Source organism: Somniosus microcephalus, chromosome 7, assembly GCF_052327205.1.
Source record: "Somniosus microcephalus isolate GS21.2 chromosome 7, FLI_Smic_1.0, whole genome shotgun sequence".
Taxonomy (NCBI): domain Eukaryota; kingdom Metazoa; phylum Chordata; class Chondrichthyes; order Squaliformes; family Somniosidae; genus Somniosus; species Somniosus microcephalus.
Genome location: NC_140993.1, coordinates 17,848,515 through 17,876,451, shown reverse-complemented (window position 1 = coordinate 17,876,451; position 27,937 = coordinate 17,848,515). Strand labels below are relative to the sequence as shown.

The 27,937-nt window shown below is 49.9% G+C and overlaps 1 protein-coding gene across 1 annotated transcript in view; it reads left to right on the top strand.

The window, feature by feature from the left end:
• Positions 1-27,937, top strand: part of nipal2 (NIPA like domain containing 2) — a 194,049-nt gene that overhangs the window by 152,330 nt on the left and 13,782 nt on the right. The window contains exons 6-8 of the mRNA XM_085992280.1: positions 5,078-5,174; positions 11,001-11,136; positions 24,984-25,072. Of these exons, the coding sequence (XP_085848406.1) occupies positions 5,078-5,174; positions 11,001-11,136; positions 24,984-25,072 (322 nt within the window). The remainder of the gene's footprint in view (positions 1-5,077; positions 5,175-11,000; positions 11,137-24,983; positions 25,073-27,937) is intronic.

Sequence of the window (27,937 nt, the reverse complement as noted above, 5' to 3'; positions counted from 1 at the left end):
CACTTTGGTAGGAAGAATAGAAAAACAGAACGGCCCAGAAATTCGGGTCCCAACGCGTGAGTACGGACGGAGTACTCACGCGTGGACCCGATGGAAGTGCCGGAATCTTGCATGCACTACACATGCGCGGGAAACCAGCACTTCCAATCCTCTGAACCAAGGGGTTCAGAGGTCGAACGCGTGCGCGCGGGAGTCTGCGCGTGCGCGTTGAACTTCCTTTTTTTTTTACAGGTTTTAACGTGCGGGTAAGTCTGTACATTTTAGAAATGTAAAAAGCAGCCGTAAGGACTTCATTTTCAAAGGTAAGTGGTCAATTATTTAAAATTAAAACATTTTTTCCACAGGTTTTTTACTTTTAAATACTTTAAAGCAAGGTAAGTTTATTTTTAGCCCCGTTTTTTTTATTAAATTATTTTTTACAAAAATTTAAATTTTTGTTTAAAATAGTTATTTAATGTCATTTATAGTTTATTTACAAAGTGTGATTTTTTTTTAAATGTATTTGAAGGTAAAGTACAGTTTTACAGCCTCAGCATTTATATGTTTTGACAGGTCTATCTGTCAAGACTTATGAATGGAGCATTCCCTGCTCCGATTGGCTGCCTGTTGCTCACGTGATCCCAGGGGACGCTTCGCACTAACTACGCCCCTGGGATACGCCAGCATAGCGCACCGGCCTCTGGGACAGGCCTCGGAGAGGAATTCCACGCAGGCCAAGAGGTCAACTGCCGGCGTGCTAGGTAAGTGTAGGTCGGGGGCTTGCACCCGCGGGAAGCCCCCGACCCAAGTTTTTGGGCCAACATTTTTTAAATGGTGAGAAACTTTCAAATGTTGGTGTTCAGAGAGATTTGGGTATCCTCGTGCAAGAAACACAGAAAGCTAGCATGCAGGTACAGCAAGCAATAAGGAAGGCAAATGGCATGTTGGCCTTTATTGCAAGGGGGTTGGAGTATAAGAGTGAGGAAGTCTTGCTACAATTGTACAGGGCCTTGGTGAGACCACACCTGGAGTACTGTGCACAGTTTTGGTCTCCTTGTCTAAGAAAGGATTTACTTGCCTTGGAGGCGGTGCAACGAAGGTTCACTAGATTGATTCCTGTGATGAGAGGGCTGTCCTATGACGAGAGATTGTGTAGAATGGGCCTACACTTCCTGGAGTTTAGAAGAATGAGCGGTGATTTCTTTGAAACATACAAGATTCTGAGGGGGATTGACAGGGTAGATGCTGAGAGGTTGTTTCCCCTGGCTGGAGAGTCTAGAACTAGGGGGCATAGTCTTAGGATAAGGGGTCGGCCATTTAAGTCTGAGATGAGGAGGAATTTCTTCACTCAGAGGGTTGTGAATCTTTGGAATTCTCTGCCCCAGAGGGCTGTGGATGCTGAGTCTTTGAGTATATTCAAGGCTGAGATCGATAGATTTTTGGACTCTAGGGGAATCAAGGGATATGGAGATCGGGCGGGAAAGTGGAGTTGAGGTCGGTGATCAGCCATGATTTTATTGAATGACGGAGCAGGCTTGAGGGGCCGTGTGGCGGAGCAGGCTGGAGGGATCGGGTGGCGGAGCAGGCTCGAGGGGCCGTGTGACGGAGCAGGCTCGAGGGGCCGTGTGACGGAGCAGGCTCGAGGGGCCGTGTGGCGGAGCAGGCTGGAGGGATCGGGTGGCGGAGCAGGCTCGAGGGGCCGTGTGACGGAGCAGGCTCGAGGGGCCGTGTGACGGAGCAGGCTCGAGGGGTCGTGTGGCGGAGCAGGCTCGAGGGATCGGGTGGCGGAGCAGGCTCGAGGGATCGGGTGGCGGAGCAGGCTCGAGGGGCCGTGTGGCGGAGCAGGCTCGAGGGGCCGTGTGGCGGAGCAGGCTCGAGGGGCCGTGTGGCGGAGCAGGCTCGAGGGGCCGTGTGGCGGAGCAGGCTCGAGGGGCCGTGTGGCGGAGCAGGCTCGAGGGGCCGTGTGGCGGAGCAGGCTGGAGGGGCCGTGTGGCGGAGCAGGCTGGAGGGATCGGGTGGCGGAGCAGGCTCGAGGGGCCATGTGGCGGAGCAGGCTCGAGGGGCCGTGTGGCGGAGCAGGCTCGAGGGGCCGTGTGGCGGAGCAGGCTCGAGGGGCCGTGTGGCGGAGCAGGCTCGAGGGGCCGTGTGGCGGAGCAGGCTGGAGGGGCCGTGTGGCGGAGCAGGCTGGAGGGGCCGTGTGGCGGAGCAGGCTGGAGGGATCGGGTGGCGGAGCAGGCTTGAGGGGCCGTGTGGCGGAGCAGGCTCGAGGGATCGGGTGGCGGAGCAGGCTCGAGGGGCCGTGTGGCGGAGCAGGCTCGAGGGGCCGTGTGGCGGAGCAGGCTCGAGGGGCCGTGTGGCGGAGCAGGCTGGAGGGGCCGTGTGGCGGAGCAGGCTCGAGGGGCCGTGTGACGGAGCAGGCTGGAGGGGCCGTGTGGCGGAGCAGGCTCGAGGGGCCGTGTGGCGGAGCAGGCTGGAGGGGCCGTGTGGCGGAGCAGGCTCGAGGGGCCGTGTGGCCGACTCCTGATCTTATGTTCTTATGTATCAAACTGATGATGAATTATAGGATTAACTCTACCGTCGCTGTTTTCCCCCTTTGGTTTTGTTCTAATGGTGAGTCCTCATGGCTCACAGAAGAACTTGGCTTGGAGGAGATATTGAATCCGTCAGCTTGAAAGAACTCAACTGCCTTGTGCGTTGGGTTTGGCTCGATTAATGCTTTTTTTTAGTCATTCACGGGATGTGGGCATTGTTGGCAAGGCCAGCCTTTATTGCCCATCCCTAATTGCCCTCGAGAAGGTGGTGGTGAGCCACCTTCTTGACAACTGAGTGTCTTGCTAGGCCAGTTCAGAGAGGCAGTTAAGAGTCAACCACGTTGCTGTGGGTCTGGAGTCACATGTAGGCCAGACCGGGTAAGGACGGCAGATTTCCTTCCCTAAAGGACATTAGTGAACCAGGTGGGTTGTTACGACAATCCGGTAGTTTCATGGTCACCATTACCAATACTAGCTTTTTATTGCAGATTTATTTAATTAACTGAATTTAAATTCCCCAGCTGCCGTGGTGGGATTTGAACTCTTATCTCCGGATGCTTCTCTTCAGCTCCCTCACAGCTAAGCTCACTGCACGTGTGCGCCTCCTTCTGGCCGCACCAAGGGACAACGCCATGTGGAAAGTCTGTCTCCCATACTTACTTAGATTACATAGAATATACAGCAGAGACAGGCCATTCGGCCCAACTAGTCAGTGCTGGTTTACACTCCACACCAGTCTCCTCCCATTCCATCGACCTCGTCTCAGCCTTTCAGCATATCTTCCCATTCCCTTTTTGCTCATGTACTCGTCTAGTTTAATTTGGAAAGCATCTAAGCTATTTGCCTCATCCACTTCCTGTGGTAGCAAGTTCCACATTCTCACCACTCTGAGCAAAGAATTTTCTCCTTATTTCTCTGTTGGATTTATTAGTAACTATCTTGTATTTATGGGCCCTAGTTTTAGATTCTCCCACAAGTGGAAACATTCTCTCCACACTTACCCTGTCCAATCCATTCATAATATTAAAGACCTCAGGGATAGTCGGGACTATTAGTGGAATAATAAGGACTTATTGAAATGGTACCATTGTTTTTTGAAACTTAAAAAAAAAATTATTTCACGGGATGTGGGCGTTGCTGGCAAGGCCGGCATTTATTGCCCATCCCTAATTGCCCTCGAGAAGGTGGTGGTGAACCTCCTTCTTGAACCGCTGCAGTCCGTGTGGTGAAGGTACTCCCACAGTGCTGTTAGGGAGGGAGTTCCAGGATTTTGACCCAGCGACGATGAAGGATCGGCCGATATATTTCCAAGTCAGGATGGTGTGTGACTTGGAGGGGAACTTGGAGGTGGTGGTGTTCCCATGCGCCTGCTGCCCTTGTCCTTCTAGGTAGAAGAGGTCGCGAGTTTGGGAGGTGCTGCCGAAGAAGCTTTGGCGAGTTGCTGCAGTGCATCTTGTAGACGGTACACACTGCAGCCACGGTACGCCGGTGGTGGAGGGAGTGAATGTTTAAGGTGGTGGATGGGGTGCCAATCAAGCGGGCTGCTTTGTCCTGGATGGTGTCGAATTGTATTGCTAACAAAAATGAAGCGAAACATCTTTAAAAAGTAATAGTTACAATGCCATTTTCCTTGCGAGCACAACACTGAACAAAATTGACATTTCAAAAGTCTTTACCTGCTTCAGCAGCCATTTTGGGTTGTTCTGTTGGGAGAATTTAGATGAGTAGGTGCAGCCTCTGATCTTCTGTTTCATGGTTGGTGAAGTGAATGGGCATTAGGAGGCTTGCCCTGACTGTCCTTCCAGGCTACCCTCCCCTTAAGGTTATAGTGGTACGGAAGCATAGTGGTTATATTACTGGACTAGTTAATCCATCTGGGCCCAGACTAATAATTTGTGTAAGACATGCATTCAAATCCCAACCATGGCAGCTGGGGAATTTAGATTCAGTTAATTAATTAAATTTGGAACAATAAGCTAGCGTCGGTAATGGTGATCCATGAAACTACTGGATTGTCATAAAAACCCATCTGGTTCACTAATGTCCTTTAGGGAAGGAAATCTGCCGTCCTTACCCGGTCTGGCCTATATGTGACTCCAGACCCACAGCAAAGTGGTTGACCTTTAACTGCCCTGTGAAATGGCCCAGCAAGACACTCAGTTGTACCAAACCGCTACAAGCAAGTATACCACACTGCGGGAGTACCTTCACCTCACAGACTGCAGTGGTTCAAGAAGGCGGCTCACCACCACCTTCTCGAGGTCACCGAGGGATGAGCAATAAATGCCGGCCTTGCCAGCGACGCCCATATCCCATGAACGAATAAAAAGTTACCTTTAAGAGGCTGCATTGCTTTAAGGTCGAGCCGATACGGCATCTGGCATATTCTAGGCGTGGATCGCAGCCCACAAAATCGAATCTTTTTGTCCCCATTTCGTGCCTGAGAGAAATATTTCCTGGAGACATTTTTCTTATTTTTTTAATCCAAGCCAAATTCTCAATGTTTGAGGTAGAATTTCAACTGTGCAGCGTTATAACCGCACCATCTGGTTTCTGCTTTCTTGCAGGCGTTGGAACTGACATTGTTCTGTATTTTGCTGTATCTCTATAAAAGGAGAGGCCTGAAACACATCGTGATCCTTCTGCTGATGTCCTCAATACTTGGTAAGAGCCAACACCCAGGAGGAATAGCCACAGCTTCCCTTTAATACTCTTTCCATGCTTACCTTGGAGAAAAGTTCCAATGGGACCAACTCCTTCCACCCCACCACCCCCACTCCCCTTCACTCTCCCACCCCCCAACCCCCACTCCCCCACTCTCCCACTCCCACCCCACTCTCCCACTCCCCCACTCTCCCACTCCCCACCCCCACTCTCCCACTCCCCCACTCCCCCCACCCCCACTCCCCCACTCCCACTCCCCCCACTCCCACTCTCCCACTCCCCCCCACCCCCACTCCCCACTCCCACTCTCCCACTCCCCCCACTCCCCACTCTCCCACTCCCCACCCCCACTCTCCCACTCCCCCACTCCCCCCACCCCCACTCCCCCACTCCCACTCTCCCACTCCCCCCACTCCCACTCTCCCACTCCCCCCACCCCCACTCCCACTCCCACTCTCCCACTCCCCCCACTCCCCCACTCTCCCACTCCCCACCCCACTCTCCCACTCCCCACTCCCCCACTCCCACTCCCACCCCACCCCCACTCTCCCACTCCCCACCCCCACTCTCCCACTCCCCACTCTCCCACTCCCTCCCCCACTCCCCCACCCCCACTCCCCCACTCCCACTCTCCCACTCCCCCCACCCCCACTCCCCCACTCCCCACCCCCACTCTCCCACTCCCCCACTCCCCCACTCTCCCACTCCCCACCCCCACTCTCCCACTCCCCCACTCCCCCCCACCCCCACTCCCACTCCCACTCTCCCACTCCCCCCCACCCCACTCCCCCACTCCCACTCTCCCACTCCCCCACCCCCACTCCCCCACTCTCCCACTCCCCACCCCCACTCTCCCACTCCCCCACTCCCCCACTCTCCCACTCCCCACCCCCACTCTCCCACTCTCCCACTCCCCCACTCCCCCCACCCCCACCCACTCCACTCTCCACTCCCCCCACCCCCACTCTCCCACTCCCCCCACCCCACTCCCCCACTCTCCCACCCCCACTCTCCCACTCCCCACCCCCACTCTCCCACTCCCCCACTCCCCCCACCCCCACTCCCCCACTCCCACTCTCCCACTCCCCCCACCCCCACTCTCCCACTCCCCCCACCCCCACTCCCCCACTCTCCCACCCCCACTCTCCACTCCCCCACTCCCCCCACCCCCACTCCCACTCTCCCACTCCCCCCCACCCCCACTCCCACTCTCCCACTCCCCCCACCCCCACTCTCCCACTCCCCACCCCCACTCCTCCCACCCCCACTCCCCACTCCCCCACCCCCACTCTCCCACTCCCCCACTCCCCCCACTCCCACTCCCCCCACTCCCACTCTCCCACTCCCCCCACCCCCACCTCCCCCCCACCCCCACTCCCCCCACCCCCACTCCCCCACTCCCACTCTCCCCACCCCCACTCCCCCCACTCTCCCACTCCCCCCACTCCCCACTCCCCCCACTCCCCACTCCCCCCACTCCCCACTCCCCCCACTCCTCACCCCCACTCTCCCACTCCCCACCCCCCACTCCCCCACTCCCACTCTCCCCACCCCCACTCTCCCACTCTCCACTCCCCACCCCCCACTCCCCCACCCCCACTCCCCCACTCCCACTCTCCCCACCCCCACTCTCCCACTCTCCCACTCCCCACCCCCCACTCCCCACCCCCACTCCCCCACTCCCACTCTCCCCACCCCCACTCTCCCACTCCCCCCACCCCCACTCTCCCACTCCCCACCCCCACTCCCCCACCCCCACTCCCCCCACTCCCCCACCCCCACCTCCCACTCCCCACCCCCCACTCCCCCACTCTCCCACTCCCCACCCCCCACTCTCCCACTCCCCCACTCTCCCACTCCCCACCCCCACTCCCCCCACCCCCACTCCCACTCCCCCACTCCCACTCTCCCACTCCCCCCCACTCTCCCACGCCCCACCCCCACTCTCCCACTCCCCCACTCTCCCACTCCCCCACTCTCCCACTCCCCACCCCCACTCCCCCCACCCCCACTCCCCCACTCCCACTCTCCCACTCCCCCCACTCCCACTCTCCCACTCCCCCCACTCCCACTCTCCCACTCCCCCCCACCCCCACTCTCGCACTCCCCCCCACCCCCACTCCCCCACTCCCACTCTCCCCACTCCCCCACTCCCCACCCCCACTCCCCCCACTCCCCCACCCCCACTCTCCCACTCCCCCCACTCTCCCACTCCCCCACTCCCCACCACTCCCCACCCCCCACCCCCACTCTCCCACTCCCCCCACTCCCACTCTCCCACTCCCCCCACTCTCCCACTCCCCCACTCCCCACCCCCACTCCCCACCCCCACTCTCCCACTCCCCAACTCCCCACCCCCACTCCCCCCACCCCCACTCCCCCACTCCCCCCACTCCCACTCTCCCACTCCCCCCACCCCCACTCTCGCACTCCCCCCCACCCCCACTCCCCCACTCCCACTCTCCCCACTCCCCCACTCCCACTCCCCCCACCCCCACTCCCCCCACTCCCCCACCCCCACTCTCCCACTCCCCCCACTCCCCACTCCCCCCACTCCCTCACCCCCACTCTCCCACTCCCCACCCCCACTCCTCCCACCCCCACTCCCCCACTCCCCACCCCCACTCTCCCACTCCCCCACTCTCCCACTCCCCACCCCCACTCCCCACTCCCCCACTCCCACTCTCCCACTCCCCCCACTCCCACTCTCCCACTCCCCCCACCCCCACTCTCCCACTCCCCCCCACCCCCCACTCCCACTCTCCCCACCCCCACTCTCCCACTCCCCCACCACCACTCCCCCCACTCCCCCACCCCCACTCTCCCACTCTCCCCACTCCCCCACTCCCCCCACTCCCTCACCCCCACTCTCCCACTCCCCCCACCCCCACTCCCACTCCCCCACCCCATTCCCCCCACTCCCCCACCCCCACTCTCCCACTCCCCACCCCCCACTCTCCCACTCCCCCACTCCCTCCACCCCCACTCCCCCCCACTCTCCCACTCCCTCCACCCCCACTCCCCCCCACTCTCCCACTCCCTCCACCCCCACTCCCCCCCACTCTCCCACTCCCCCACTCAATTCAATTCAATTCAATTCAAATCGCTTTATTGGCATGACAAGTTACATCTTATGTTGCCAAAGCATTGGAAAACATTCATGTTTGTTCACAAAAATACAGATCTATCCATACAGTGTATAAACAGATATATCCCTGAGTGTATAAATATACTTTCATATAATTTATGTATACTCTTATCTTAACTTTAGTGGTTGTCCCTCTGTTTATGGCAAGCTGTAACATAGTGTGCCGCCAGTGTTATGCAACTTCTCTCTTCCCCTAGTAGGTATGGGAGTTTTTGGTCGTCATTCAATTTTCTGAATTCCGGGCATATTTTTGTAAATTTTGGGTAGAAATTCTCCCTTATGCCCTGATATTTTCTACAAGCTGTGAGGAAGTGCATCTCTGTCTCCACCATTCCCTGACTACAGTGAGAGTATATCCTGTCCTCCCTTGGTAGCCGGGTCTGTCTGTGTCTACCTTTTTCGATCGCCAGGCTATGTTCACTAAGTCTGTACATTGTCAGGATTTTTCTCAGTTTGCTGTCCTTTACCATGGTCAGGTAATCAGCTATGTTGTATTGTCTGTTTAGGGCCAAGTAGCAATTGAGTTTGCTTTGGGTTTTTGTTGTTTCTGCCCAGTATGTCAGATATTTTTCCTTTTGCTTAGCGACGATTGTGTTGGGTCGAATTCTTTGTGTTACGCTGTCACTGTCCTGTGGCTGGTTATTGTTAGTAGTGTTAGTAGTTACTTCACTGAGTCCCAGGACTAGTTGACTGAGGGTATTCTTCTTTATGGTCAGCTCTTGGCATTTCAGGGCGTCGTAGTGATAGCATTGGGGGTTGCTCATTTGTAGGTGATTCCAAAATTTGGTGGCTCTTTTTTGGATAGTGATTATTAATGGATATTGGCCTAGTTCCGCCCTGCATGCATTGTTTACTGTTTTCCTTTGAGTCCGGAGGATACTTTTACAGAATTCTGCATGTAGGATCTCAATTGGGTGTTTGTCCCATTTTGCAAATTCTTGTTGTGTTAGCGGTCCCCATACCTCACTGCCATAGAGTGCAATTGGTTCAATTACTGATTTGAACATTTTTAGCCAAATGCTAATTGGGATTTCTATTTGGATTGATTTTTTGATGGCATAGAAAGCCCTTCTTGCTTTCTCTTTCAGTTCATTCACAGCCAGTTTGAAGTTTCCCGTAGAACTGATTTTTAAGCCCAAGTATGTGTAGTTAGTGGTTTGTTCAATTTTGGTTGTTCCTATTGTGAAATTTATTTTGGGTCCCTGAGGTCTGGATCTTTGCTGGAACACAAGGACTTTGTTTTTTTTGGGATTTATTGTCAGGGCCCAAGTCTGGCAGTACGACTCCAGCAGATCCAGGTTCTGCTGTAGACCCTCCTTAGTTGGTGACAGCAGAACCAGGTCGTCTGCATAGAGGAGGAATTTAACCTTGGATTTATATAGGGTGAGGCCGGGTGTTGTAGATTGTTCAAGTAGTTTTGCCAATTCATTTATGTAAATATTCAAGAGTGTCAGTGAGATTGGCGAGCCCTGCGTCACCCCCCGCCCCCTGTGGGAAGTATTTTGTTCGTTTGTCTCCAATTTTAACTGCACATTTGTTGTTTGTATACATTGATTTAATTACATCATATGTTTTTCCCCCTACCCTGCTTTCGATAAGTTTCAGGAATAAACCGTCATGCCAGATGGAGTCGAAAGCCTTCTGGAAATCTATAAAGCATGCGTAGATTTTGCTTTTGTTATGGTGAACGTGTTTGTCAATTAGGGTCTGTAGGGTGAAGATATGATCTGATGTTCTATAGTTTGGCAGGAATCCAATTTGGCTTTTACTCAAGACATTGTGCTCCTCAAGGAAGTTTATAAGTCTTTTGTTTATGATGCTACAGAATACCTTCCCCAGGTTACTGTTTACACAGATGCCTCGATAGTTATTTGGGTCGACTTTGTCCCCACTTTTGTATATGGGCGTTATGAGTCCTTTGTTCCAGATATCAGGGAAGTAACCAACACTCAGAACCAAGTTGAAGAGTTTTAGGATAGCCAGTTTCATTTTGTCGTCTGTGTGTTTAATCATCTCGTTTAGTATGCCGTCTGTCCCGCAAGCTTTTCCTGGTCGCAGGTCCTTGAGTTTTTCAGAAAGTTCTTTTTCTGTTATTGTGGAGTCTAGCGGGTTTTGGTTATCTTTTATGCCAATCTCCCACTCTCCCACTCCCTCCACCCCCACTCTCCCACTCCCCCACTCCCCACTACCCCCCCCCCACTTCCCCACTCCCGCCTCCCCCACCCCCCCACCACCCCACTCCCACACAAGTGTAAGAGGGGTGTGATGCCACCTATCATGCTCTGTCTTGCTGCTTCAGAATACTGGGCACAGGTCCAGTTGCAGCCCAAGGTTAGTGCAAGTCTTTCAGGGGAGTTCTCCCCGATGTCCTGGGCCAATATTTATCGCTCAAGCAGCATCACTAAAAATAAGATTATCTGGTCATTATTACATTGCTGTTTGTGGGAGCTTGCTGTGCGCAAATTGGCTGCCACGTTTCCTACATTAAAACAGTGACCACACTTCAAAAAAAGTCCTTCATTGGCGGTAAAGCGCTTTGGGACGTCCTGAGGTTGTGAAAGGAGCTGTTTAATTCCAGTCTTTCTATTTCTCTTATTCTGAAAGTGAAATGCCTTTTGTTTTTGTTTTACTTTTGCAGACTCAAGTCTAATAATCCTCATTGATTGTGTGTTTTTCAGCCTCATTGACTGTGATCTCAGTAAAGGCCGTGTCTGGGATGGTGGCGAGTTCCATTAAGGGGGAGCTTCAGATCCTGTACCCCATATTCTACGTAATGCTTATTGTTATGATCGCATCTTGTATTTTCCAAGTACAGTAAGTGTTACTCGAAAACAGTTTGGAAAGATGGCTAACGCGAATCTTTTGTTCTAGTCTGTGTTTCAGTGAAGGAACGAAAAAGCATTTCCACCGCATCAGTGTCTCTGGGAAAGTATGACTGCTTCAGAAGTACTTCAGATTATAAATTAAGCAGAACAGTTTGACACGGCGAAGTGAACAAGTGCAAGCTTTCTGCATTTCCCAGCCAAATGTGTCAGCTGTGGCTCAGTGGGTAGCACTCTCTAGGTGGGAGGGGCTAGGAGTGAGCAGGTGTTACTGGTTGCCTGATTGCTGCAGGGAGTTGGAGTGAGTTTGTAAAAAGGTGGTGGTGTTTTTTTTACAGGTTTTAGGGCCTTTTTGGCCCATAAACAACAGCCAGATGGCTGCTGAGGGGTCCGGAGTGCCAGGCCCCTCAGAGGACAATGTTCCCAAGATTAATTTAATTAGGGGAGAAACTGTGGTTGCAACAGAAAGAAAAAGGCCCAAAGATTTGGGCCAGGACCCCAGGAGGTTTTGGGGAAAAAAACACGGTGGTGGTTCAGTGCGATGATAAGGAGATATGAGCTTGGGATATTATCCAAGCGGTACATGCGGACTGTGGCGAGGGAAGCTGCTTTGCCTGCCGACCAAAGCCGAATGTTGGGTTCGAGGTGACGGTCAGTGGCCAAGAGGAGGTGGAAAGGCTTTTACTCAGTTTGAAAGTTGGCGATAAGTTCTTGGAGGTATCTCTGCTATATTCAGAAGAGGTGGTGGTCTCATTCTTAAACTTGCCAGTTTATATTGAGGACGATGTGCTAATCAAAAAGTTGGTGTCGTGGGACATTAAAATTTGCTCAGCAATAAAGAGGAGATACTATCCAGGAACACGGGTAGCAGATGGAACCCGTTACGTAAAGGTGCGGTTCCCAGAGGGGGTGAAGTCATTACCGTACAGCATGAAATCCGAGACAATGGAAGGAGTGCAGTACTTCCGAGTACTGCATGATAACCAAGTGAAGGTTTGTTATTATTGTCTTGAACACGGCCATCTTGTAAGAAACTGTCCAGACTTGTACTGTTATAACTGCGACGAGTCTGGACACATCGCTCAGAGCTGCAAGGCAGAGAGCTGTGGGATGTGTCACAAAGGCCCCAACTGCTGTGAGTGTGAGGCAGAAGGAAGCCCCTTGAGTGACGAGGAGATGGGAGAAGGAGCAGAAGGTGTGAGTGGAATGGCCGGAGGAGTGGAGCAGTCGGAGGACACAGCTGGTAAATTGAAGGAGAAAAGAGCACAGGAAGAGGCAGAGAACAGGATGGAGATGGTGGAAAACAAACCAAGTACAGTGGAAAAGAACAAAGACAGCAGAGGACAGCAAGGGTCGAGTGCAGAGTCGAGCCTTAATACAGTTCAGCTCTCCCTAAAGAATCTGGTGTCCGCGGGGGGAGAGGAGGCAGGAGCGGGGTGTGTGGTAAATGTAAGTACTCCAAAGAAAGACTGGGAGTCGGACATCTCAGTGAGCAGGAGGGGGCAAGACAAGGAGAGGGTGCAAGAGGCAGGAGCCATAAAGGGGCAGCAGGATGGGAGCGGCGAGACAAAGACGCCAGAAGGGAGCAATATAGGTGCGCCATTGTCCCAGAGAGAGAAGGATCAGGGAGCAAGGGTCAGAGGTGGAGAGGAGGTTGAAGGGAGCGGCACTGTTGGAGAAACCACGATGGCAGGAAGACTCTCTATGGGAGATGATGTATCTGACGGGGAGCAGGATTATGTATCTGATGGGGAGCAGACACAGAGGGTTACAGAATAGCTTGAGAGTGAGGAATTAGAGGGGGATAGAGACATGGAAGTGGGGGGTGGGGTGGCATCATGTGGAAAGGGAAAGGTTAGTGAGGGGCAGAAGGAGGGAGAAAGGGGCAGCTCCTTGGCCCAAACTTAATGCAAGGAAGAGGCTGAAACAGCAGGGAAGGTTCAAACAGGAGGTGAAAAAGAGTCGGAGGCTGCAGGAAAAAGCAACAGCTGCCCGAAAAGTTGGGAAGGAGCATGAGAAGTGTAAAGTCTGTGGGTTGTTTAGTTAATTAATACACAGACTACCAGAGTAACTTAAAACAGGACTTTACTATTCGAAGGTCCGGGCGAATCTGCCCAATAAATCCTGACACAGCACTTATATACCGGTGTGGTCACCGTCGGTATTACAGTATACAGAAGCCAACAAAGTAGTGCAACACCTAAAGTAGTTCTCTTAAAGGTGGACGGTTACATACAATAGTTCCCTTAAAGGTAGACGGGTACATACACTACAAGAAGAGCCAGAGATTAAATGATGGGGAGATTATCAGGCATACTTCCCTTCTTCGGAGCCATGATTCCATTGGTCTCGATTAATATGAACGGACTGAGGGGTGAGAAGAAATTGCAGCAGTTGTTGCAGGGTTTTAAAGGCATGGACTTGTGTCTGCAAGAAACCTTTTGGGATGAGGATATCCTAGAAAGAGTTCAGAAGGTTTGGAAGGGAGAGGTGTTTGCGAGTTGGGCAAACAATAACCGTAGAGGGGTGGCTGTTTTGGTGAGTCCGCTATTAAAAGAGAACGTTGGCTTGATGGACAAGGACGCTGAGGGGAGATTTTTACTGCTAAGGGTAAAAATGGAGGAATTTAATTGCGATCTCTTTAATACCTATGCACTGAACGACCATTGCAAGCGTCGCAGAATTTTACAAAGAATTTTTTGAGGTTTTAAGTCCATTACTCTTAGAAGTTTTTAAGGAAATTAAAATTGAGGGAAGCCTGGCCCCATCTATGAGGAGAGGTATGATAAGCTTAGCTTATATAAAAATAAAGGGGATAGAAGGGATCTGAAGAATTGGAGGCCCATCACATTATTAAATGTGGATTATAAGATCTTGGCGAGGGTTATGGCAAATCATATGAAGGAGGTGTTGCCGCAGATAGTTTTGCCCTCTCAGGCCTATGGAGTCTGTGGTCGCAGACTCTGTGGTCTCAATCCGAGATGCGATAGAGCTCATGGAAGAGAGTAGGAGGGAGGCTTATGTATTAAAGATAGATCAAGAGAAAGCCTTTGATAGGGGGTCTCATAGATTTTATTGAAGGTTTTGGAAGCATTTGGTTTCGGGGGAAATTTCATTGAGTGGATAAGGATTTTTTTATTCAAACATATTTAGCTGTGTTAAATGTAATGGTTTTTTAATCCAAGTATTTTCCGATACAGAGATCAGTGAGACAGGGTTGTCCCCTGTCCCCATTGTTGTACACATTGGTAGCAGAACCATTAGGTTACATGATGCGAAAGAAACAAGGTTTAGTTGGGATTGTGGTTCCCAGTTCTGGGCTGGTGTCGGTGATACACCAATATGCAGATGACACAACCTTAAAATTGAGAAATGGGGAGTCAGTGAGGAAAGCTATGGATGTAGTGGAGGAGTATTGTAGAGCTTCAGGAGCCAGAGTGAATTATTGGGCCAGAAATTCGCAGCCAGAAGCGTGAGTACGGTCGGAGTACTCACGCATTTGGCCGTTGGAAATGCCGGCGTTCAGCAGGAACAGCGCATGCGGGGAACGCCGGCATTTTCAGACCCGAGGTCTATTCACAGCGCGTGCGACTGCACAGGCAGCGCTTGCGCAGTGAACTTTGTGGATTTCAATGATGGATTCAGTGAGGGTAAGTCCTTAGAAGTTACACTTGAAAAAAGCAAGTGTAAAGTTGTTCATTGGCTGCGGAGGAAGATATATTTTATCGTGGAGCTTCTGAAATGCAATATTTTTGTTTGGGAAAGGGAGGGAAGTTATTTTAAGAAATTTTAAGTAAGTTTTAAAGTTTAAATTTTTTTTTTAAAGGGTTTTCAGAACAGTAGGTAGAAGGAGCAATTGTGGCTGTGTGAATGGAATGTGAGAATGAGTTATGTATGTATGTCCACATATATTCCTTTACTAATGTGTATGAATATGTTTTTAATTATGATTTTCCAATAAGTTACTTTCTCTGAAAGTCATAATTAAATAATACATTCATACACATAAGTAAAGGAATATATACATAACACGCAAAGGAATATATACAGACATACATACTTTCAGAAGCTCCACGATAATAAATATCTTCCTCCGCAGCCTCTGGAGCAACTGTACCCATGCTTTTTTCATGTGTAAGTTGTAATGACTTGACCTCACTGAAAGCATTAATGAAAGCGGCGAATTATACTGCGCACGTGCTGCCTGTGCAGTCGCACGCGTTCTGCCTCTGAACCCCTTCGTTCAGAGGACAGGAAATGCCGGTTTTCCCCACATGCACTGTGCATGCTGAAAACCGGCATTTCATCCGGCCAGATGCGTAAGTACCCCGACCGTACTCGCGCATTTGGAAAGGAATTACTGGGCCAACATTTTACATGTCAGTAAAATGAAAAATTTAACAATTGCACAACTTGCCCCCTCGCATCTGCGACTGAGGGTCCAAGGAGGTGCATTGCGCAAGAGGTCATCATCGTACGTATCCTCACACTGTTCCCTTTGGGGAACTGTATGAAGTGGTGGAAGGATTTATGGCCGTGATTAACGCTCATTCCGTGACCGTAACCATCTTTGAACCAGCCATTAGGGTGGTTAGTCCTATGGCGGGAGGGTTTTACGGGCTCCCACAACCCATCTGAGGGGGGGGGGGCCACCAACACCCACGGACGCAAGTATCCCGCTGGATGTCCACCCAGAATTTAAAGTTGGAGCTCCGACTCCACTTGCCGGGACTGTCTGGAGTGGGGTTCAAAACCCTACTCCTTCTGGCCCAGCGGCGGGGATGCTTACTGCTACGCAAAAGGCCCACTCCGCACAAAAGGTGACACCCATACGTTTCCTGTGCCTTTTCCCTCCCCGTGACTGGAGCCCTATGCTGCCATTTCACGTTGCTAATCGGATTGGGCCTTTGTCATAGCGGTAGGATCCCCGCCGCTGGGCCAGATCAGGGTAGGGTTTCGAACCCCGCTCCAGACAGTCCCGGCAAGTGGAGTCGGAGCTCCGGCTCTAAATTCTGGGTTGACATCCAGTGGGACATTTGCGTCCGTGGGTGTGGGTGGCCCCCCCTCCTTGTATAGCTTGTGGGAGCCCGTAAAACCCTCCTGCCATAGGACTAACCGCCCTAATGGCTGGTTCAAAGATGGTTACGGTCACGGAATGAGCGCTAATCATGGCCATAAATCCTTCCACCACTTCATACAGTTCCCCAAAGGGAACAGTGTGAAGACACGTATGACGACGACATTGCTAAATAAATAAATGGAATTTAAAAAATTCTTTTAGGGCTTTTAAAAGTCTTTAAATTGCTTTAATTCTCTTTAAAACTACTTCAGATTACTCAAAATAATGTAAACATTTTAAAAAGTTTATAAAAGTTACCAAAATCTTCAAAAAACTTCCAAAAACCTATTTAAACTGCTGCTTTGCATGTAAAAATGCTTAGCAGCTTGACAGAAACATTGGGGGCGTGTCCAGTGAAACTGAGACCTCAAGGGGCGTGTCTCACTTGCACTGCACGCTCCTGGCTTCGCGCTGGCTGCACTCCTGGGCGGCGTGACGTCATACGCTGCCCGGGATTCTTCTTTTTCAAACACCAAGTCCAGGCGTCCCTGGAGCTGATCGGCAGTAGTGCGGGGTAAGTGCATATACGGGGCTTGCACGCGCGGCAAGCCCCGTTCACCAATTTCTGGCCCATAGTAAGTCCCAATGCCTGGTTGCAGGAAGGGGTAGGGGGGAATGGTTGGGGGAAAGTCCCTTTAAGGTGGTGGAGGTTTTGGAAGTTCTGGGGTGCATATGGGGTGCAAGAAAGACAGGGATGAAGTGGATCGATTAAATTGGGAACCGAAGGTTATGAAAATTAAAAAGATTTTGGGAAGATGGGAAAGAAGGTGGTTGAAAGTGCAAGGAAGAGTGACAGTGGTATCTGCTCTCCTGCTATCTAAGCTATGGTACTTATTGATGGTGGAGGATATTCCTGAGTTGGGCGGAAAAGTCCATCTGAGAGGCTTGTGTGAGGTTTTTATGGGAAGGGAAACCAGCCTTGGTGGCTTACAATACCATCATTGGACGGAGAAATCAGGGAGGACTCAATTTCCCAGATATTGATTTGAAGAAAAAATCCTTTAGAATCAAAAGGGTGAAGAGATTTCTTCAGAAGTCAAATACAAGTTTTTGGAAGAGTTTTGAGTATTTTTTAAAACAAAGTGGGATAGGAGGGCAGGGGATATTGTATATGGAATACAATACAGGTCCACAATCCCTTATCCGCAATTCCAAAATTAGAAAATCCCTGAAAACCGAAAGTTTTTTCGTGGAGCGTCACTCGTGTGCACGACATGACCCGAGTGGCGCCAAACATGACCCAACGCGGCCGATGCTTGACCCACGCAGGTGTGAGGCATCAGTTGTGTCTCAGCGCTGCTACCAGTCACACGTGCGTCTGCTGCTCGCTGATATTTTTGGTTATTTTGTGATTTTGAGTTTAATTTCACTGTGAAAATGTCAAAAAGAGCTGCAGATACCCCTACTGTTCTGAAATCCGAAAAATTTCTAATTCCAAAACACATCTGGCCCCAAGGGTTTCGGATAAGGGATTAATAACCTGTAATATGTTTTTGAAATCAATTAAACTTCTCCCTAGGTTTTATAAGGTGGTTGTAGAGACTTGGGCCCAATTTTTTTAAAAGTGTGCAGTTTATGCCCAAGGGGGCTGAGGAATTTTTAGAACAGCCCTTATTTTTGAACAGGTGGGTCAACATTGAAGGAGAGGTATTATTTAATCAAGCTTTTATAAAAGCTGGTATTATAAGTGTGAAAGATGTATTATACGAGGTAATTCCAGGTTGCTTGCCGGAAGCGATAGTGAGGGACATGGTGTGGGAGGAGGATCAGGAGGTAGAGGAAAAAGCAATAGGTATCATGTATGAGAAGATTGTGAGGGCAATGCCACAGGATTGGATGGAAGAAATAAATGCGAAATCTCCAAAGGAAGTAAAATGCGTCCCGCTTTTCCAAGCTTTCTGCTGGAGAAAGGGGGAGAGTTGGTCCAATTTGACAACTGTAATACTTGAGATTTCTATGAGGTATTTAGAGAATGGAGATTCAAGACACCTGCTGGTCAGGAGTTTTGGCAGAGTATATACCCACAGCTGGACTTCAACAGGATTTGGAAGGGAGTGTGGGTGGATTTTAAATGTCCAGAGTGGATTGAACTGGATTTCAAATTGGCTCATAACCGGATTTTTACCATGACAGTCTTGTGCAAGATTGGATGAGTGGAGGGGGCAACTTGCCCAGTGTGTGGGACACGGGATGAGACTCTGTCCCATTTACTGGTGTTATGTCCACAGATAAATGATTTTAAGTACTATGTTCAACAGTTGTGTGAAGTTCTTTTGCTGGGTGGGGACCGAAGAGCGAGAATGGGAATCCCGTGGGACTCATTTTGAGATGGGGATTGCAGGAGAGTCTGCCCGAGTCTAGCGGAGCGGCAATTAATTTAATGTTCAGTTTGGCTAGATTCGTGATTGTGCAAAGAAGGTATGCTCTATTTTTTAAGGGGAAGAGAATCTAAGAGTACTTTAAATATAAGCTAAAAGATAAGGCTCTGTGGATGTTTTATTCAGAAAGGAATTTAAAGATAGTATTTTACAATCAATTTTTAAAGTACAATCGATTAATATATGTTACAGGAGACAAATTAAGCGTCAGGTTTTGATGTTAAAATGTGGTGGCGGAATGGCTGTGCAGAGCGGCGGAATTGACTTCTATGATACAATGAAATGATCACGATGTTGTAAATGTTCGTAATGTTCAATAAAGTATATTTTAAAAAAAGTGGGCAGCACACTCGCCTCTGAGTCAGAAGGTTGTGGGTTCAAGTCCCACTCCAGAGACTTGAGCACAAAAATCTAGGCCAACACTCCCAGTGCAGTGCTGAGGGAGTGCTGCACTGTCGGAGGTGCCGTCTTTCGCATGAGATGTCAAATCAAGGCTCTCTCAAGTGGACGTAAAAGATCCTGTGGCACTTTTTCAAAGAAGAGCAGGGGAGTTCAGGAGAATTAATGGCACTGAAAGCTGATGGCCTACATCCTAGGGTTTTGAAAGAGGTGGCTCTAGAGATAGTGGATGCATTGGTTGTCATTTTCCAAAATTCCGTAGATTCTAGAACGGATTAGCCCGCGGATTAGAAGGTAGCAAATGTAACCCCACTATTTAAGAAAGGAGGGAGAGAGAAAACGGGGAACGACAGACCAGTTAGCCTGACATCCGTAGTAGGGAAAATGCTAGAATCTTTTATTAAGGACATGGTAACAGGGCACTTAAATAATAATAGGATTGGGCAGAGCAACACGGATTTATGAAAGGGAAATTGTGTTTGACAAATCTGTTAGTTTTTTGAGGTTGTAACTAATAGGATAAGGGGGAACCAGTGGATGTGATGTATTTGGATTTTCAGAAGGCATTCGATAAGGTGCCACACAAGAATTATTAAACAAAGTTAGGGCTCATGGGATTAGGGATAATATACTAGCATGGATTGAGGATTGGCAGGTTGTAACTAGTGGGGTACCACAAGGATCAATGCTTGGGCCTCAACTCAATCCAAATCATTGATGTAGATTGTGAATAGCTGAGGCCCAAGCACTGATCCTTGTTACAGCCTGCCAGCCCGATTGCCACGGTTGGACCACTTTTCCTGTGGGGTTTTTGTGCCTTAAAGGAATGTATATTTGTTGTAAATTATGTATTAATTCTTCAAATGCTAGCCATTGCTTGTCTACCATCATACCTTTTAATGCGATGTTGGTTGAGGGTGATGTGCCTCAATAAATCCGAGACTCGATGTTAGCGAAACAAAACAAGGCTTTTATTGACTTAGAAGGTAACACACAGGAGAGAGGTATCTTCCATCCAGAGCTCTGCCATACTGGATGTGCTGCAGGCTGGGCCAGCTTACATAGGGGCCAGGTATGGGCGGAGCCCTACACATAGTACAATACAATGGGCCAGGTATGGGCGGAGCCCTACACATAGTACAATACAATGGTGAGGAAACGGAACAGAGGTAAGGGAAATGAAACTGAAACCAACCACAGTCACAGGCAGTGATGAATGGAATATTTCATCACAGAGGGATAAATATTGGCCAGGACACTGGGGATAACTCCCCTGTTCTTCTTCGAAATAGTGGCCATGGGATCATTTACGTCCACCTGAGAGAGCAGACGGGGCCTCGGTTTAACGTCTTACCCGATGTATAATGGCATGCCTGTGAGCTGACCAATGACAGCAGCCTGAGGACATTTCTCCCTCTGGTGTCCTCCACAGGCAGGTACCTGATCTCCACCAGCCGTTCCTCACAGGAGGACAACTGACATAAAGAACTTCACTGTCCCAGTGCATGGGGAACTGATCCACTCTTTCACAAGAGCATTACAGATGGGAAAGACCATTCGGCTCATCCTAACTCATCCCTTCCTGCTGATCCGAACACTCTCCCATTGTCGCATCTAATTGTTTTCTGTTTTTTGAATGATTCCTGGGTCTTGGCCTCCACTGTTCTGTGCTGGAGTTTATGCCATGATCTGCTCACTCTGCGTGTGAAGAAGAATTTCCTGATATCAATACTAAAATAACCTTTTACTAGTTTGAACTTGTTCCCCGTTCATTTAATTGGGTAGAAAATGAAGAGATGTGGAGCCCGCGATCTGACCAGTGCTCCCTGCAAAGATCGTCCTCAGCAGGAACGTCCAATATAGAAAACACAAAGGAGGTTAGCAAGCAGGAGAGCTCGAGTTCTAGTCTCCCATTTTGAGGGTTTCTATTAAAGAGTTCAGGCATAGAGTTCTGTTGAAGAGTTGAGAACATATTTATAGCGATCTTCCAAGCCCTGAGCTACACCTTGCCACACAACTTCCCATTGTCCATTTGGTTTGTAAGTCCCTCAAAGAATTTGAGGAGTTTGTTCGGGCAGGATCTTCCCCTTCTGAATCCATGCTGACTGTTGTTAACATGAACTGCTCCAGCTCCAGGTACACAGCTAATTGTAGTGTATGTACCTTTAAGAGAGAACTACTTTTACAGCTCCTGTATACTGTAGTACCGGCAGTGACCACACCTGTATATAAGCCTTGAGCATGCCTCTGTACCCCAGTCTTGAGACTACCCTACTCCAGTAAATACCTGTTGATTGTTAAGTTACAGCATCCGTGTGGTTATTGAAAAACATCATACTCTCAGAATCACGGATCTAACAGTGGCGACAAGGATGGGATGGCCAACACATGGCGACTCACTGTTGCCAGCATTCTCATCCAGAAGAGAACAGCTGTCAGTATGCCAGGGGACAGTGATGTGTGGATCCAGAGTGGTGATTCCACCCAAGTTAAGGGAGACAGTGCTAAATGAGCTACATGAAGGTCATCTGGGGGGAGTGAAAATGAAAAGCCTTGCTAGGGCTTATGTGTGGTGGCCGGGAATCGATCAACAAATCGAAGACCTAACCAAGAGCTGCTCAGGATGCCAGAAGGTCCAAAATGCACCACCACATGCCCCTCTACACCCATGGGAGTGGCCCTCCTCTCCATGGCAATGGGTGCATATTGATTTCGCTGGTCCATTCATGGACTCAATGTTCTTAATAGCAGTGGATGCTCATTCGAAGTGGCCTGAGGTGATAAAAATGTCCTCAACCACTACAGAGAAAACGATTGCAGTCCTACGGACCATATTTGCCAGAAACGGCTTGCCAGAGCAGATTTGCTCTGATAATGGACCACAGTTTGTGTCCGAAGAGTTTCGAAAATTTATGAGAAGGAATGGGGTAAGGCATTACACATCCGCCCCGTATCATCCAGCCACAAATGGATTGGCTGAGAGGTTCGTACAAACCTTTAAGAAGGTGATAAAGGCCATGTGCGACGATGAAATTCCACTACAGCATAAGGTGGACAATTTCTTATTAGCCTACCGAAACGCGACACATGCAGTTACCAACCAGACCCCGGCCATGATGTTCTTTAACCGAAGGTTGCGATCTCGTCTGGACTTGCTTAGACCAAATGTGCGAAGAAATGTTGAGGATAAACAATTCCAGCACATCAACGAGAAGCCGACAAGGAGCTTCAATGTAGGACAACCAGTCTTGGCCCGTGACTACCGAACAGAGAAATGGCAACCCGGAACGATATGCACACGGCAGGGGCCATTAATGTACACAGTGGATGTCGGGGAGAACATTGTGAGACGCCACGTTGATCAGATCTTAGCGTCACAGGAACGAGTCAACCCCATGTCTTGCGTACCTGGGGATGAACCCGACACACCGGTAGCATCTACCTCCGAACCAGTAGCAGTGGAACCCGATGAACTAACCGATGAAAAGGGGCCAGAATCGCCTCCGCACCAAGAACAAGAACCTCAGGAAAGGCGCTATCCTGAAAGGATCAGGAAGCCGCCCCAAAGACTGAATCTATAAATGGACTATTGTTGTTTAATGTACATGTTAAAGTGTTAATTGTTATTTGAATATTATGGGTACTACTAATCTAAAAGGGGAGGAATTGTAGTGTATGTACCTTTAAGAGAGAACGGCCTAGAAATTCAGTGCCCTTAGCACCGATTTTGCGGCGCTAGAGGGCCTAGTGCTGCAATTGGCGCCGGTTCCTAAATTGCCTGGCGCCCTTCCGCGGCGGTAGACCGGTAGCGCTGCGCCGGCACCGATGACGTCATCGGTGTGCGCAGCGTCCCGGTTGCCGTGGTAACCCGGCCCCAAGCCGAAATTCAGTTGCGGCCGCCTCGCCAGTGGCAGCCGCAACTAAGACTCCGGCAAACGAGTGTTGCCGGAGTCTGCGCCGGCGCTTTAAGGAGGCGCGGCGGCCGGCCGCTTTCCCGCCGGCCGCCTGCCCGCAGCTCCCTCCCCGGACTTCTCCCCCCACCCCCCCGGAACAGATGCAAGCCCGGCACTTGTCCGAGGTGCCGGGCTCATTTTTGATGAGATTTGCGCGGGCCGCGGCCGGGTGCAGGCAGCTCCTCCTTAACGGAAGGAGGAGGCCTGCACTTCCCGAGCCTGCCGCACCGCAGCGGGTGCCGCAGCGCCGGAATAGCGCCGCAATGCGGCGCGTTGCGCCAGTTTTCAGGTGCTAAAATCCTTCAGTAGCGCTGGCAGCCGTTTGGGCGCAGCGCTACTGAATTTTTGGCGCGCGCAAAGGGACTTAGCGCCGGCGCTAACTTCCGGCGCTAAAGCCCTGGCGCAGCGCAAACTCAATTTCTAGGCCAACCACTTTTACAGCTCCTGTATACTGTAGTACCGGCAGTGACCACACCTGTATATAAGCCTTGAGCATGCCTCTGTACCCCAGTCTTGAGACTGCCCTACTCCAGTAAATACCTGTTGATTGTTAAGTTACAGCATCCGTGTGGTTATTGAAAAACATCATACTCTCAGAATCACGGATCTAACACTCACCACCTTGTACCTATTGTCCTTACGCCAACAAGGCGATCCACTTCCCTGAGCAAAGAATCACTTAGGGATACAATCTCCCCATGACCTGCATTCTTGGCACGGCTGCCCTCTCTGGTTTGATGACATCATTTTCTTCCAGGACCTTATTACCTTCTGCCGTATTGTTTTGCTATTATCTCTTGGGTAGTTCCCATGGTTTTCGACCTTTCTTGCTTCTTTTACCCGCCAAAATCCAGCCATAGTGTCCCACATAAGAAATAGGAGCAGGAGTCGGCCATTCGGCCCCTCGAGCCTGCTCCGCCATTCAATAAGATCATGGCTGATCTGATCTTGGCCTCAACACCACTTCCCTGCCCGCTCCCCATAACCCTCGACTCCCCTGTTTTTCAAATATCTGTCTATCTCTGCCTTGAATATATTCAATGACTCCGCCTCCACAGCTCTCTGGGGTAGAGAATTCCAAAGATTCACGACCCTCTGAGAGAAGAAATTCGTCCTCATTTCCATTTTAAATGGGTGCCCCCTTATTCTGAAACTATGCCCCCGCGTTCTAGATTCCCCCATGAAGGGAAACACCCTCTCTGTATCTACCTTGTCAAGCCCCTTCAGAATCTAATACGTTTCAATAAGATCACCTCTCATTCTTCTTCTTCCCCTTTTCCTTCACCTTCCTTAGCACTTCTCCCCTTCTCACGAGAACCCTGTTCCTGGTTGTACTGTTGCTCCAATCCCTGAGTGTTTGCTCTTGAGGGCTGATGCGCCCAGTGCATCTGACAGTGTAGCACTCCCTCAGTACTGCACTGCTGTAGTATCAGCCGTGGCTCAGTGGGCAGCACTCTCGCCTCGGAGTCAGAAGGTTGTGGGTTCAAGTTTCACTCCAGGGACTTGTGCACAAAAACATAGGCTGACACTCCCAATGCAGGGCTGAGGGAGTGCTGCATTGTCGGAGGTGCCGTCTTTCGGATGAGACGTTAAACCAAGTTAAACCCATCTGCTCTCTCAGGTGGACGTAAAAGATCCCACGGCACTAGTTCGAAGAAGAGCAGGGAAATTATCCCCAGTGTCCTGGAAAATATTTTTCTCTCAACCAACCTCTCTTTATCACATTGCTGTTTGTGTGACTTTCCTGTGTGCACAATTGGCTGCCGCGTTTCCTACATGACAAATACATGACTGCATTTCAAAAAATACTTCATTGGCTGTAAAGTGCTTTGGGACATCCTGAGGTCGACATATAAATGCAAGTCTTTCTTTATTGTGTTGTGGAGCTCTTGAATGAAACTTTGTAGGTCACGAAATGAAAAGATGCTTGGATTGTGTGAGCTGAATTTGGAACTTGCTACTTATACTAAAGAATGATGTTTTCTTGCAGATTCTTGAACCAAGCCATGCAACTCTATAATGCAACAGAAGTGGTGCCAATCAACTTTGTTTTCTTTACAACTAGTGCCATCATAGCAGGTATGATTAGATATCTCTGCTGGAGAATCAAACACCATCCAGGCTGATGAATAAGAGCGATTACTGTAGCGATACTTCCAGCAGCTTTCTTTTCACTTTATTAGGAAAGGAATTTGGCACTTTGCTCGAATTCTGTCCCCACACTTGCCAAGAACAGAAAAAGTGCACCTGCTTGTATTGGACTATTCGCTTTGGTACGCATCGTGTAAATTTCAGCCCTGCTGTGTCACAGTTCTTTACAGGTGTATCTTGCGATACCGCAGTCCTTTATAGATGCATCCTGAGCAACGTTCCCTCTAAATTGTCTTCATTGTACGAGGCCTGTTTTCTTCAATGCGCGGTCCCTTTAAATTTCTGCTCCTGCGCAGCATTTACAGTGGAAAAGCTTGCGAGCGGCCCGTGCGGGACCTCGCAGGTTACTTAGAGGAAGCGTTGACCCTGAGCGATGTTCCCTCTAGTTTATTCTTTTCATGCGCGGACCCTTTAACTGGCAGCACGGCCCATTCAGATTTCCATGCATGCGCGGGACCTCCAGAACGCTGCGCGGCCACGCAGCTTAGCGGGAACATGGGTCCTGAAGTACTGCAGTCTCACAGGACCAGGAGTGGACCATTCAGCCCCTCGAGCCTGTTCCGCCATTCAACTAGATCACGGCTGATCTGTATCTTAACTCCACTTACCCTATGTGGTTCCCTAACCCTTAACACTCTTGCCTAACAAAAATCTATCGGTTTTAAAATTTTCAATTAACCCCCCAGCCTCAGTAGCTTTTTGGGGGGAGAGAGTTCCAGATTTCCACCACCCTTTGTGTGAAGAAGTGCTTCCTGACATCACCCCTGAACGGCCTGGCTCTAATTTTAAAGTTAAGCCCCCTTGTTCTAGACTCCCCCTACCAGAGGAAATAGTCATAAACACAGCCTGTGATTTCACAGTGATTGCCACAGTCGTGAATATTCCTCTGTCTGTAAGCTGTTATTGTACTTTGTTTAAAGTTTCCAAAGAAGGGAATTGTTACTTCATTCTGGAAATTTCTATAATTTAATTCCAAGTTTTGAGCGAATAATATTTCCGTTCACAATGTCATTGGAAAGTGTTCCTGATGGGGCGCTGCTGGTTAGGTGACACAATAATCAATAGCGATTATTGATTTGGGAAATAACTACTCAATAGAGATAGAATCATAGAAATTCACGGCACAGAAGGAGGCCATTCAGCCCATCGTATCTGTGCCGGCTGGAAAAAAGAGCTATCCTAATCCCACTCTCCAACTCTTGAATTCAAGACCTCATCAAACTACAGATAATGTCACTGTTTGACAGCTTCACAGAGCTGTCGAACGATGACAATTCATCTGTCAAAAATTTTTGACAGATGAAACGTCATACATTGACATTCTCTGCAACCGGCTTTCCCTTAATTGGCCTGCTAAACCCGCTGGGCGGGCTTAACAAGGTCAATCAAGGGAAAATAGCGTGGGTTGGCCAGAAGTTGATGGAGGCGGGACTGAAACCCGACAAGTGGGAGTCCCACCTCCAAAAGCTCCCCATTGGCAAAATCACCCCCTAAAAGTCTCCCCTCCGCCACCTCTGTGCTAAAGAAAACAACCCCAGCCTATCCAATCTTTTCTCATAATTAAAATTCTCCAGTCCTGGCAACATCCTCGTAAATCTCCTCTGTACCCTCTCTAGTGCAATCACACCCTTCCTGTAATGTGGTGACCAGAACTGCACGCTGTACTCTAGCTGTGGCCTAGCTAGCTAGGTAAAAGATTCACACATTGTATTTATCATGAGAACATATTTCAAGCTGTATGCCAAGCCCCGAGATTAAATTACAGCCTTGAAATCACTCCAGGGTGTCTGTAAGTTATTTGTAAAACACACTGTGGCCTTTACGTGTTCTGTTATTCAGAACTAGACTGAACTGTGTGTCAGCATCAAGCGTCAGTAGGGATTCTGTCAGCCAGTATGTCACTTCGTGCACGATGAATGATTAATGATTGTAGCATCATTTATCAAATGAATGGTTTATCAAGAAATTGTTTGGCGGTTAATGTCCATAAAATTCTAGTGCCAGCATAAATTCCAATCCAAACCAAGACAATACGAACTACAACAACGTGTATTTATATAGCGCCTTTAACATAGTGAACGTCCCAAGGCGCTTCACAGGAGCGATTATCAAACAAAATTTGACACCGAGACACATAAGGAGATATTAGGGCAGATGGAGGTAGGTTTTAAGGGGTGTCTTAAAGAGGCGGAGAGGTTTAGGGAGGGAATTCCAGAGCTTAGGGCCCAGGCAGCTGAAGACACGGCCGCCAATGGTGGAGTGATTCAAATCGGGGATGCTCAAGAGGCCAGAATTGGAGGAGCACAGAGATCTCGGGGGGGTTGTGGGGTTGAAGGAGATTACAAAGATAGGGAGGGGCGAGGCCATGGAGGGATTTGAAAACAAGGATGAGAATTTTTAAATCGAGGCGTTGTTTAAGCAGGAGCCAATGTAGTTCAGTGAGCACAGGGGTGATGGGTGAACGGGACCTGGGGCGAGTTAGGACACGTGCAGCCGAGTTTTGGGTGAGCTTAAGTTTATGTAGGGTGGAATGTGGGAGGCCGGCCAGGAGTGTGTTGGAATAGTCAAGTCTAGAGGTAACAAAGGCATGGATGAGGGTTTCAGCAGCAGATGAGCTGAGGCGGGGGCGAAGACGGGCGATGTTACGGAGGTGGAAACATCCCAAGGCTGTTCATCTGTAACATCTTCTGGTTCTGAGGAAAGGTTCCACACCCAAATAGCGACTGACTTGAGTTCTCTCCACAGACGCTGCCTGACCTGCAAAGGGTCTCCCGCATTTTCTGCTTTTGCTTC